General features: G+C 49.4%; 1 protein-coding gene across 5 annotated transcripts in view; it reads left to right on the forward strand.

The window, feature by feature from the left end:
- The window catches only part of SLC2A9 (solute carrier family 2 member 9), a 224,015-nt gene that overhangs the window by 180,282 nt on the left and 31,426 nt on the right, over positions 1 to 12,307 (forward strand). For 4 of the 5 annotated variants that reach the window (XM_003800182.3, XM_023519317.1, XM_023519318.1 and 1 more), the window contains one exon: positions 1,199 to 1,326. In XM_003800182.3, coding sequence (XP_003800230.1) covers positions 1,199 to 1,326 — 128 coding nt within the window. Of the gene's footprint in view, positions 1 to 1,198; positions 1,327 to 1,422; positions 2,621 to 12,307 lie in introns of those variants that run through there. The other variant, XM_012811639.2, reaches the window with a different exon arrangement.

Here is a 12,307-nt window from a genome sequence, read left to right on the forward strand (position 1 = left end):
TGAGACAGGCTCCCATTGCCCTCTGCAGCTGGTCCCGACCTTATCACACCTTTGCTCACTCGCTCACTCTGTCTCTAATTAATGAACAGACTGTCTTTTCTCCCCACCAGACAAGGGAGTCCCATGAAGGCAGGGATGTCCTTGCTCTCAACCACCACTGGTGGACCAGTCCCCACCCTGTAAATAACTATTGACTGTTGACAAAATGCATGTTCCCAGCCGAGTGATTTCCAGGTTGTGTTCAGTGTCTCCCTATAGTTTTGTCCCTCCTGCTCCTAGTAAATGCCAAGGTGCAGATCTGATTGGCAGAGTGGTGACTGCAACTGGAGATTCAGCGGAGCCTCAAATGCTGGGTCTGGGCACAGGGCACAATCCCAGTCTCTCCCAGTGGCACGTGGGAAGGGGAGAATGCAGACCTTGGGACCTCTCTGTCAGGAGTCTGCTGGGAAATGAATGCAGGCAGTTTGGGTTGTGATGGGGACTGGGACCCTCCTGCCATCAGAAGATGAAGGATAACAAACAGCCTGTGGTTGCACAGGACAGTCTCTCAAATAAAGACCTGTCCTACCCCAATGTCAAGGCTGTCACCCCTGAATAACACTCAGCTGCCAGGGCCCACTCACAGCTAGACCAGGGAGCTGAAGGGGACAACAGGCAACAAGCTGGGCAAGGGTCCTTTCCTCTCCCAAGCAAGGTTTAGCAGAAAACCCTGAGATTTGGAAGCTGGAGCTCCCACCTGAGTCCTGCCTCTGCTGCTCGGAGCTGGGGAGCCTAGGGCCGGTCAAGTGCTCACCCAGGAACGTGTAGTTATTCTGAAGACTAAATTAATAAACGCATTACATTACATCCTTACAACACATACAGAAAAGCTCAGTTGCCTTCTATATCAAGTTGATACCAGTAGCATTCAATTTCTCATGGGTCACAGCTTGATTTGAGGATATTTGGAGAGCCAAGAGAACGACGAGTCTCAGATGTGTCAGGTCAGAGAAGTGGGTTGTGTTCATTTAGGGCTGAGGGGCTGAGGGCTGCCCGGTGCCAGCACCTGCCCCCAAAGCTGCCTTTCACACAGGCAGAGCAGACCCCTGCCAAGGGAGCATCCCCTGCAGCGTGAGTGGCTCTAAAGCATGGCAGAGGAAGATGGGTGCCGGAGGCATGGCCTTCCTAGGTGACACGCTGTTTTGCCCTCACATTGCAGGTGGCATCCCGTTCATCCTGACCGGCGAGTTCTTCCAGCAGGCACAGCAGCCGGCCGCCTTCCTCATCGCAGGCACTGTCAACTGGCTTTCCAACTTCGCCGTGGGGCTCCTCTTCCCCTTCATTCAGGTATGACTGGCCGGGAGTGCTTTGCCACGAGGTTCCCTTTGATTCTGCAGCCCGTGGAGGGTGAATCACACACTAGAGCTTTATCTCTCTCTACAGGAAACTCAGGCTCTTCCTTTGAGGAAGGAAGAAACTGTGCTTTGGCATAACCCTTACCCCCTTGCCCCTCCAGTACCTTCCTGGAGCTGCCCCTAAATGCCATGGCCTGCCTCAGAGAGAGTGGGCAGTCACTGAGGGTGAGCAAGGAGTCCGAGGCTAGAATCTCACACCTACACCCTGCTTATCAGTCTGCAATGAGCTGACCACCATGTTAGACAAATTCCATCCAATAGTTCAATGCACACTACAGTCCACTTTCCACTTCACATCCTCATCATGGTCAGCATGACCACACCTGCCTAATACGGTCATTGTCCCCAGGGTGACAGTGAAAATGCCCACATGCTCAGAAACTGGACACAAATTTTCCTGAACAGGCATCAAATCTACTTGTTCAGGCATTAAGCCCCTACTGTGTGGCATGGAGGGTGGAGCAGAAACAAAGCCTGTGTTCCACGGTTCTGGAGTTGAACAGGGAAGTGAAAGGGGCAGATGTATGGTTTTAGATAGGGCAGGGCTCTGCACTTGGGCAGAGACCTGAGTGAAGTAGGGGAGTAGAAGAGCAGTGTGGAAACAGCCAAGTCCAGGCTAGAGAAATAGCAGATGCAAAAGCCTCGAGGGTGGGCTTTGTTCATCCTGGGTTAGGAACAGCATAGAGGCCAGGATAGCTGAACCAGGGGAAGTGAGGAGATGGAACAGGTAGAAAATAAGATCAGAGGGTTTTACAGGGACAAGAGCACAAAAGACCAGGGCTTTGCACAGGTTCTGCACAGAGAAAGGGGCCTAGAACCCTTTGCAGGAGGAAGGTGAAGCCTCCCTGCTCAAATGCTATCTGTGGGTATTTGGGACTCCCTGCTGTGTGTCCACAATACCAGATGAGGTCACCGGGTGAAGTCACGTGGAGAAGGTGAGAAGCCCTAGATGCTCCTGAGAAAGGACTCAGCACATATTCTCAAGGGTTAACTCAACCCTGTCCTCCTCTCCCACCAGTTGTTCTGGAGACCTGGTTCTAGGCTGCCTGTTAATTTACAGCACCAAGCCCAGCTCACCCAGAGACTGACTGGCAGCCTGAGTGAAGAGAAGGTCAGGGTCCCCAGCCAGTTTGCTGATAGCCTGTGTGACCACTGCTTCCTGAGCAGTTACCCTGTGCCCAGTCCCCATGCATGGCTTTCTGTGCCTGTGTCGCACCCACACAGCCCTGAGCTGGAGTCTCCCTTCCTTGCCATTTTGCAGCACCAGGCTGGTTCCTGAACCCACATAACTTACAAAGCATCTTTACGCATAAGCAACAGCCACCCCATCTCTGAAGCATGAGTGCCATTTGGGGCTGGAGGGCTGTGGAAAGAGAAGGTTCCACATCGTCACTCCCATCCTTGGGCACTTTCGCCCAGCTGCAGTCAGAGCAAGACAAGCTATCTTTTCAACTGACTTCAAACCTTAAATGCCTTTTTCCAGTCTGGTTCAAAGTTAGCGGAGCCAAGGGCCAGTAAAACAGTCCCCACTGTAGTGAAAATTAGCCTCAAGCTGCTGCTCTGCTAATGCTAATATCCACCTTTAAGAAATCTTGGAGCTTTTGCATGCCCGCCACCAAGCTTTGTGAGTCCCTCACAAAGAATTAGGTCCCTCTCTTCTGAGTGACTGGGAGGGGGGCTAAAAGAACAAAAATGCCATCTCATTTCCTGCTAATTTGAGAGTTAGCCGCACAGACATGCCCCTATAATCCCAGCAATATTGAGCACTTGTTGTGTGCCAGGCAACCCTCCACCCCGTCAATGCTAGGAGGTTATACCTTTGTTGCTCCCTGTGACAGATAAGGAGACAAAATCAGAGAGGTACAGTGACTTCCAAGGTCACTCTTCTGGGAAGTGACAGAATCGGCTTGAATCCAAGTCTCTGAGTCTCACCTATAAGACAAGGGCAATAAGGAGTCAGCAGGTGGCCCCATCCTCAAAGTTCATTTTAATTTGAGTAATTTGTCCAAATAGTGTCCTTCCGTTTCCTGGCATATAACTCTGAAAATCCTTATAATCTTCAAAGTGATGAGTGTCTTGTGAATTAATGAGTTGACTGGTGGCTAACAGCTCCTTGACAGCTTCAGGGTGAGAACTGGTCACCAGAATAACCAAGGAAGGTTTAGAGGATTGGCCCAGGGAGGGGAGTGGATGAGGGTTGAGGTGGGCACCAGTGGCCCCGGATGTAATCGATCACACCTACATAATGAAGCCTCCGAGAAAGCAAAAGAGAACCGAGTTGGGATGAGCTTTCCGCCAGAGCCTGGGGAGGGTAGGGAAGCCCCGCCCTGTTCTGTGCGTCTCTTTATCTGTGTCCATCAGTGTCCTTTGTAATAAACCAGGACACATTAAGTGGTTCCCTAAGTTCTGTGAGCTGCTCTAGCAAATTCACTGAATCCAAGAAAGGGGTCATGAGAACCCACATTGATAGACAGTTGGCCAAAAGTAAAAGTAGAACAACCTGATGTTTCAGAACACCCACACCACAGGAACATGCTGCGGTGAGAAGCAGGGAGCTGGACGTGCCCCAGCGCCGGCCTCGGGAGCTAGCACTAAGATGAGAGAGCAGAGACAAGGCAGGAGCCCATCTGCCATGTATGTGAACTTGAAAACACACATAAAACAGCTTCCCAGACTGTCAAAAGATAGACTGACAGGTGAGCGATAAGAGACAGACAGATAAGTAGAGAGAAATTAGACATGCAGTGAGATAGATGATAGATAGATAAAGAATAGGTTGAATCAAGGACATTTATCGAATATTTAAATATGAGCTTGTCTGGAATTGAAAGGGAGATCACTGCTGCGCTGGTTGTGGTGGCTAACACCCCTAATCCTAGCACTCGGGGAGGCAAAGGTGGGCAGATTGTTTGAGTTCAGGAGTCCAAGACCAGCCTGAGAAATAGGAGGCCCTGTCTCTACTAAAAATAGAAAATTGAACAAAAAGAAAGAAAGAAAGAAAGAAACCTAGCCCAGCATTGTGCGGGGTGTCTATAATCCCAGCTACTTGGGAGGCTCAGGCAAGAGGTTGAGTCAAAATACTGAGGCCCAAGCCCAAGAAGCTGAGGTTGCTATGAGCTAGGATTCCATGGCACTCTATCCATCGCAGCAGGGTGAGACTCTGTCTTAATAAATAAATAAATAAATAAATTTCTGAGGGAGACTATTGCTGTAGGACAAAAGGAGTGAGCATGGGGACTGTGGAGAGAAAGGAGAGAAACAAGTGCAGGTAAGAGAGGGCCTCACACAGTCCAGCAGTGACAGCGTGGCACATGCTGAGGCAAAGACTAACCAAACCCTGTGCCCTGGGGGTTGGAGTGCAGTGCAGGGCAGAACAGAAGGGCCAGGCAACGTGAGTGATCCCAGCCCGGCATGTTAGCATCAGGAACACGGGAACAGCCTGGGCTTCTCCACCACAGCTGGGTGGCTGGAGACTGTGGTGGCACCTGTCACCCCCACCTGCCTTGGTGCACTACAGGAGCACCCACATGACGCCGGGGTGACAATGTCAGTGTTTCATTGAGCACTGTTGTGTGCTGAGCCCCACACCTGGTGCTTTATGTGCATTTTCTCACCGATCCTAACAGCCTCGGCAGGATTCACTCACTCAGCTACTACTCAAGGATGTCTGAGTGGCTCCAGCCTCCTCTCTGGAGGGGACAGTTATCCTTCATCCTTCTCTTTCTCTTCCTCTTCCTTCTTCTTCCTTTTTTCCTATAAAGTTATGAGGGAATTCTAATTACAGATGATTTGTCTCCCTGCAGAAACCACAGAAATATAAAGAAGTGAAGCAGCCACGTTAGTGTTCAGGTGCTCTGTTTCCTTCCTTTCTTCCAAACATACTTTTCTGTGTGTTTATAAAAACTAGGATAATTTTCTACTTTGTTTATGCTCTTCTCACCTGGTATTTCATATTATCAAGCTTCTCTTATGCCCACGAGCATTTTTTAATGAACAAACTCACTCTGGGTAAGGAGTTTCCAGGATGTCTGAGTTTATCAGGGCCATTCGGGAAACCCTGCAGGTGTGACTATTGATGGTTGCAAGCAGGGGAAGAAGGGCCCTGCTGGACATATGTATGGAGATCTGGTCAGGTGTCTGCCCAGGCCAGGCAAGATATGATGGTTAATTTCCTTTTTGGAGGGGAGCTTGCTGAAGCAGCGGGCAGGACAGGGGTGGGGGCTACCACTGGCAATGCTCAACACATTAGAGAAACACAAGACTGACAAGCTCTGAGTCACACACACACCCCAGACCCACCTGTGAGCAACTTCCACTTGCTGTAGATGCCATAAACGAACTGTTTCTACTCTCTAGCCCTTCCGAAAGCCCATGCAGCCTAAATCAAGACCGACTATACGAGTCTGCTTGGCAACCATAACAGTGTCACAACTGGCTGGCTTCAACAATAGAAATTTACTTTTTCAGAATTCTAGAGTTCTACAATCAAGCTGTCAGTAGGTTTAGTTTTCTGATGAGCCCCCCTGTCCTTCCTGTCCTCACGTGGCCTCCGTCTGTGCCTGCCTGTGTACTAATCTCTTCTTGAAAGGGCACCATATTGAATCAGGGCCACTCATATGAGGTCCTTTAAACTTAATCACCTCCCAATACAATCATGTTCTGAGGTCCTAGAGTTAGGCCTCAACCTATGAATTTGGGGAGACATAGTTCAGCCCATTATAGTCACTGAGTAAAACTACTTACACATCTTGATCATTTCACGTCTTTCAAAATGTGTCAGAGGAAAATGCACTTCCCCCCAAGATAGAGGGGCCCCAAGGAGCCTGGACACGCTTAGGAGAAAGTGTCCAAGCCAGCAGGAGTGTGGACGACAGCACGAATCACACCTATATCATGTCCCACATGTTAGCAGAGGACCCTGGGCCAACTCCTTAACCTCTCTGATTCTCAGTTTCCTCATCTGTAATGTGGGACACCCTTAACCCTTTTCTCACCAGCAGAGAAAGGGTACCTGTGTGGTTGTGAGCACGCGTCCCGGCCCTCACTGTTCTCTATACTTGCTCTGAGAGCCCTGCTGCACCCCTGGCCCTTCTGCTGTGGTGGCAGGAGCAGGGAGAAGTGTCAGGGTGGCCCATAACCAGTGGCATGTGAGGGACAATTCTGATGTGTGGTCCAGCCTCCCAGAGGCCCCATTTGTCCTAGTGGCTGCCTCCCTTTCTAGGTGAGTCCCCTGGGGCTGCTGTAACAACGCACCACAAACTCTGTGGCTCAGAACCACAGAGAGAGGCATTACCTCTCTCCCAGCCCGGAGGCTAGAAGCACAGAATCAAGGTGTCCCGAGGCTGCTCCCTCCTGAAGGATCCAGGGAAGAAGCTGCCCCAGCCCTTCTCTCAGCTCCTGGTGGCTTCCAGCAGGGTTCTCTCTGCCTCCACCCTCTACCATCACACAGTGCTGGGTGTCATCCATCCGTCTGTCTGTCTATAAAGATATCAGCGATTGGATTTAAGGTCCCTCCGTAATCCAGCATGACTTCATCTTAACTTTATTACATCAGGGAAGATTCTATTTCTGAATAAGTTCTCAGTCACAGGTACCACAGGGTAGGACCTCAGTGTGTCTGTTGGGAGGATATAATTCAACCTACATCACCTTCCCTTTCTAGGTGGCCAAGTCATTCTCATTTGCTCAGAACTATCCCCTGAAAGTCCCGTATCCCAGGAAACCCCTCAGTCTAAGGCAACTCTGGACAGGGGGTCAATCACTCTCCCCACGCCCTGGCAGTGATCTAGGATCTGCCTTCCAGTAAGCTGCCTGGACTGGAGCCCCCATCTGTGCCCCTGAGGCAGTGCCAGAGCACCAGCACAGGCTCTAGTGTGTCTGAGTGCTGCTCAGTGACACTGATGAGACACAAGGAGGAGTTGCACAGAGTTTGACAGCTTGACCCTGAACCCTGGCTATGCCACTAGTAGTTAGGGCATGCTCAGGGCTAGTCAAACTTTTTCTGAATTCCGGTGCTCTCTGAGCCACAATTTCCTTTTCTATAAAACAAGATAATTGCCCCAATTTAGTGACAGGGCTCTCAAAAGAATTAGAGATGGAGTCAGGGCTTCTGGACAGTGTCTACACATGGACATGCAGCAACGGCTGCTGTTGCCATCGTTAGTACTGTAATGACATTCCACCCAGGGTCGCATGGGCAGAGAAGCCGCAAGTACACAGGCGGGAAAGAGCAATCCCTGCTAAGTGCTGGACGCTCAGCCCCACATCTCACCAACTGGGACATGGGGCAGATTGCTCTGAGTTTTCACCTGGTCCCGCAAAATGTTACATCCCCTTCCCTCCCTTGCTCCCATCCACTCTGCTCCCTTACTGTGAAGGGAGCCTTAAACCCCAGGAGTTTGCTGTCACTTTCTGCTTCTCTGTCCTCAGCCATAGGCTGCCCCTCCTCTGGGCCTTGCCATGGTCTGTCAGCAGAGTGGGGAGCAGCAAGGCCACAATCCTGTGTTGTGCTCTAGAAAAGAGCAGACAGGAGTCTCGCCGAGACCCTGAGTGGTCTGAATTCTATGGGGTGAGATGAGCAGGTAGGGCTGGGTGTTGACTGGGCTGGCAGGTTCATGGCTGAGTCTGAGCAGGTGAGTGGGGATGGGGTGCCTGGCAGAGAGAAGGACACACACAGCAGAGCCCAGAGCAGACTGCACAGCCTCTAAGGGACAGAGAGTCACAGGTGATTACCTGAGGAAGGGCATGACAGGGATTTGAGGCCTATCCGAAGGACTCTTGGAAGCCACTGCATCATTTTAAAACGTGATCCATATTATGGCTTTAAATATGGCACCCTTTGGCTGTCTGATGGAGATTAGATTCAGGGTGACTGCTCACTCTGCAAGTGGGTAAGTTCAGAAGATGCACAAAACCAGGGGGTTAGAAGGTAGAACAGGGTATGGGGATGGGGAGCAGTTGATTGGAAAATGGCACACGGAATTTTCTGGAGTGGTAGAGATGTGCTAAGTCTTGATAGAGGTGTTGGTTACACGGCTGTGTGCTTTCATCTAAACTCGCTAAACCATGCGCCTACCAGTAAGATCTGCACATGTTACTTTATGTAAATTCTACCTTAATAAAAAAAAATTGCATATACAAAAAAGATATTTCAGGGTAAAGTCATCAGGGCTTAGTAGCAAAGACAGGCAGACAGGGAGTGGCCTGAGGAGTTTCCTAAGTGTACATCTTGGATGGTGGGGCGACTGCAGGGTACTTCTGAGAGCAGGTGGCAGAGCAGGCTTGAAGGGAGAGAGAGGGCTGGGGGGCTGGGACATGTGAGAGGGGCCACTGTGGCTGCTGGCTAGTCATCTGAGCTGAAATGCCATAGGCAGCCACAGGGACACATCTACCTTAGCAAGATCTTTAGTGCACACACCACAGTGACTCGAGAACATGGCCCACCAGGGGTCTAAGTCACCATCAGGAGCCCTGCTTCCTTCCAGCCTCCCCTACAAGCTGCCTAGTACTTTGGGTCTACTCTGCTCACAGAGGTACAAGCCATCCCAGGGTCAGGCCCCAACTTCCCATCAACTATGAAGTGACAGTCCAGTACTGAATCATCCACGAGGTTGGCACAAGTCACCAGTGAACCCACCCATGTTCTGGCTTCATCGAGGGGAACAGAAGCAGAACAGAAGAATTACATTTGTGTCACATCATGAAAATCTTGAGCACCTTCTGGTACCCTCATGCATCTCCATAAAAGTCCTCTGATTTCATTCATTGAAGGGAGAGAGAGGGCTGGGGGCTGGGACATGTGGGAGGGGACATCCGTTCAACTTACTTTTATCAAGAAAATGCTCACAATGAGCCAGGTGCTGTCTGGGGCCAGCAGTATAATGGACAAGGGACGTGGATTCCCCATCACGGAACTCACAGTCTAAGCCAGGCCTCAGAAGCAGGGCCTGTGCACAACAGCTGGCCCATGTAAGGCTTCAATGTGACTACGACCCCCCACACTAGAAAGAGTGTTAAAAACGTCATGTATATGAACTTTCTTCTCTTTTTGAAAAGGGGGCCTGTAGTTCTACATCAGGTTCTCAAAGAGGCACATGGCGTTGCAGGGATGGTGAATATTACCCATCTCTCACTCTAGTTCCTGGCTTCTCACAGAACACCTGTGGCCTCTGCAACATACATCCTTCAAGACTCAGCTCAAAAGTGTCTATTGAAATTTATTTCTGTCCTCCAACAAATCCATATGTTGAAGCCCTAACTCCCAAGGAGATGGTATTTGGAGATGAGGTGATCAAGGTGAGGTGGTTATGGTGGAGCCCTCATGATGGAATTAGTATCATTATAAGAAGAGGAAAGACCAGAGTTCTGTTTCCCATGTGAGGAGGTGGCTGTTTGCAAGCCAGCCAGTGAGCCCTCCCCAGGAAACTGAGCTGGCATCTTGAACTTGGACTTCTAGCGTCCAGAACTGTGAGAATGTCTGCAGTTTAAGCCATCCAGTCTATAGTATTTTGTTATGTAAGCCTGAGATGACTAAGACACCCCCTCCAAATCCTAAATATACTCAAAGTAAAGAAAAAAAGAATCTGCTAGAACACAAAAAGGCGGGGATCTCTAGGGTGTAACCCAAATTTTGAGGACACCCTCTGAAAGACAGAGAACGGAAACAGATGGAGGGAGTCTGGACCTTTCAACTAAGCAAAGGCAGGACAAAGCCTCTGAGAAAGGAGTCGGAGGATGGGGAGTTGATTAGGGAACCTCACCTGGAATGACAGAGAAATCATGGAAGAAAAAGGCCTAGACCTTCAGAAAGCCTTGTCCTCGGGTGAGTGGACCCACCTCATGCTAAACAAAGGACACTTTCCTAGACATGATGATGTGGAATTTAAGAATACTGGTTGGAAAGAAAACACTAGAAGTTCTGTACTGAAAAATCAGACAGCCTGAAAAGGCATGACAATCAGAGAACATCGGATTTTTCCTGGGCAAGACTCTACCTGGAGGGTGAGGGACACTGTGTTCTAAATCTTGGGAGGAGGCTTGGTGCCTATAGCTCAGCAGGCTAGGGCGCCGGCCACGTGCACCACAGCTGGCGGGTTTGAACCTGGCCTGGGCTTGCCAAACAACAATGACAACCACAACAACAACAACAATAATCCAGAGTTGTGGCAGGTGCCTATAGTCCCAGCTGCTTGGGAGGCTGAGGCAAAAGAATCGCTTAAGCCCAAGAGTTTGAGGTTGCTGCAAGCTGTGATGCCACGGCACTGTATCCAGGATGAATTAGTGAGACTCTGTCTCAAATAAAATAATAAATAAATAAATAAATCTTGAGAGGAAGGGATTTCAAAATTACAAATCTGTACCTAAGTCACCCACCCTATTCATGGAGAGAGGCTGAAGTTGGTGAGCTCTAGCCCGAGGCACCAAAGCACTGGGGTGGTGAAGAGGGCAGCGTCCTTAGTCTGGGCCACCTTTCAGGCTGTGAGCACGAGGAAGCTGAGACGACCCACCTGGCTGCCCTCACCCTGACGTCATCAGCAGTAAACCAGACAAAACGACTTCTTAAAGATCAGCCTGAGCACAGAGGTGTGAAAGTTGGTGTCCAAACCAGAGACTGTAATGGCTTTTCTGACACTCCAGATCAGGCGTCCTCAAACTACGGCCTGTGGCCCACATACAGCCCGCCTAGGACATTTATCTGGCCCACCGGGTGTTTTTGCCCCCACTGCCTGTCCTGCTTAGCAGCCGACTCATCCCAGGGCCCACAGTCCATCCCTCCAACAGTCTGAGGGACAGTGAACTGGCCCCCTGTTTAAAAAGTTTGAGGACCCCTGCAAGGTTATACAAAAACGAAAGGAGATTCTGATGAAGAAGTTGTTCAAGATGAAGTCAGAGTGTGCATCAGAAGGAAAGCACAACTAATACTTTTAGGAACAGAAATGGACTGTGTTGAAGACAAATTATCCAGCGAGCTTGTCTTCAGTAACCCAAACAGTAAAGGAGCTCATGGCTGAGGGGAAAGCATTAGGCTCTGAAACCTCAGCACTGCTCTGACCATGAGCTCCAGCAACACTCAGGGAAACCCTGGGGCTTACTGAAAAGATCATGTGACTGTCGCCTGCTTAATACCTGGCTGCCTTGAAAAGAAAAGAAAGTGACATGGTTTGAAAATGAGGCCTGTGTGTTGAATTCAGGGAGAAGTGATATTTGAATTCTCTGTAAGGGACAGAAAACCGACTGCCATTACTCTCTTTGGATCCTTTTCCTTTTCAGATAAAGAAAAATATCCTGCCCTGCACTTAATTCTCTTGTACCCTTTGTTTTAGAACCAGTTTTGTTCAAGTTCCCTTCCCGGGCAGCTATTAGTCCATTTGTAAAATGGATTGGATGTCTACTAAATGGCCTGACTAGGCATCTCCCCCTGAATTTTTCCCCATCAGATTGGTGACTCCTAAAATTCAGAGGCAGAAAGTCCTGACTGCTGGGAGTAATGTGGTGGTGCATTATTTTTCCACCCAAATTTGGCATAGCCTGTTTATATTTTTATCAGAAATGTCATTGTCAGGTGTGAACTTGCATGCCCTTTAATAGTACTGGGCAGAGATTTTCTTGAACATAATGAAGGTGAGAAATACTTCATCTGCCTGTTTTTAAATCAATTTTATTTTCCACCCTGAATGTCCACTCAAAGATGGGCTCTCAACCTGGCTTTTATTCTTTTAGCTGAAAGGTCTCTTAAAAGCCACCTAGTCAACAAGTGATCCCATCTCAGGATGGGCAAGGGACCTGAAGAGAAATTTCTCTAAAGAAGATCGGCGCACGGCCTACAGATATATGAAAAAATGCTCACCATCCTTAATCATCAGAGAAATGCAAATCAAAACTACTTTGAGATATCATCTAACTCCAGCGAGATT

This window comes from Otolemur garnettii, unplaced genomic scaffold (assembly GCF_000181295.1).
Source record: "Otolemur garnettii isolate 467f Iridium unplaced genomic scaffold, OtoGar3 scaffold00171, whole genome shotgun sequence".
Lineage (NCBI taxonomy): Eukaryota > Metazoa > Chordata > Mammalia > Primates > Galagidae > Otolemur > Otolemur garnettii.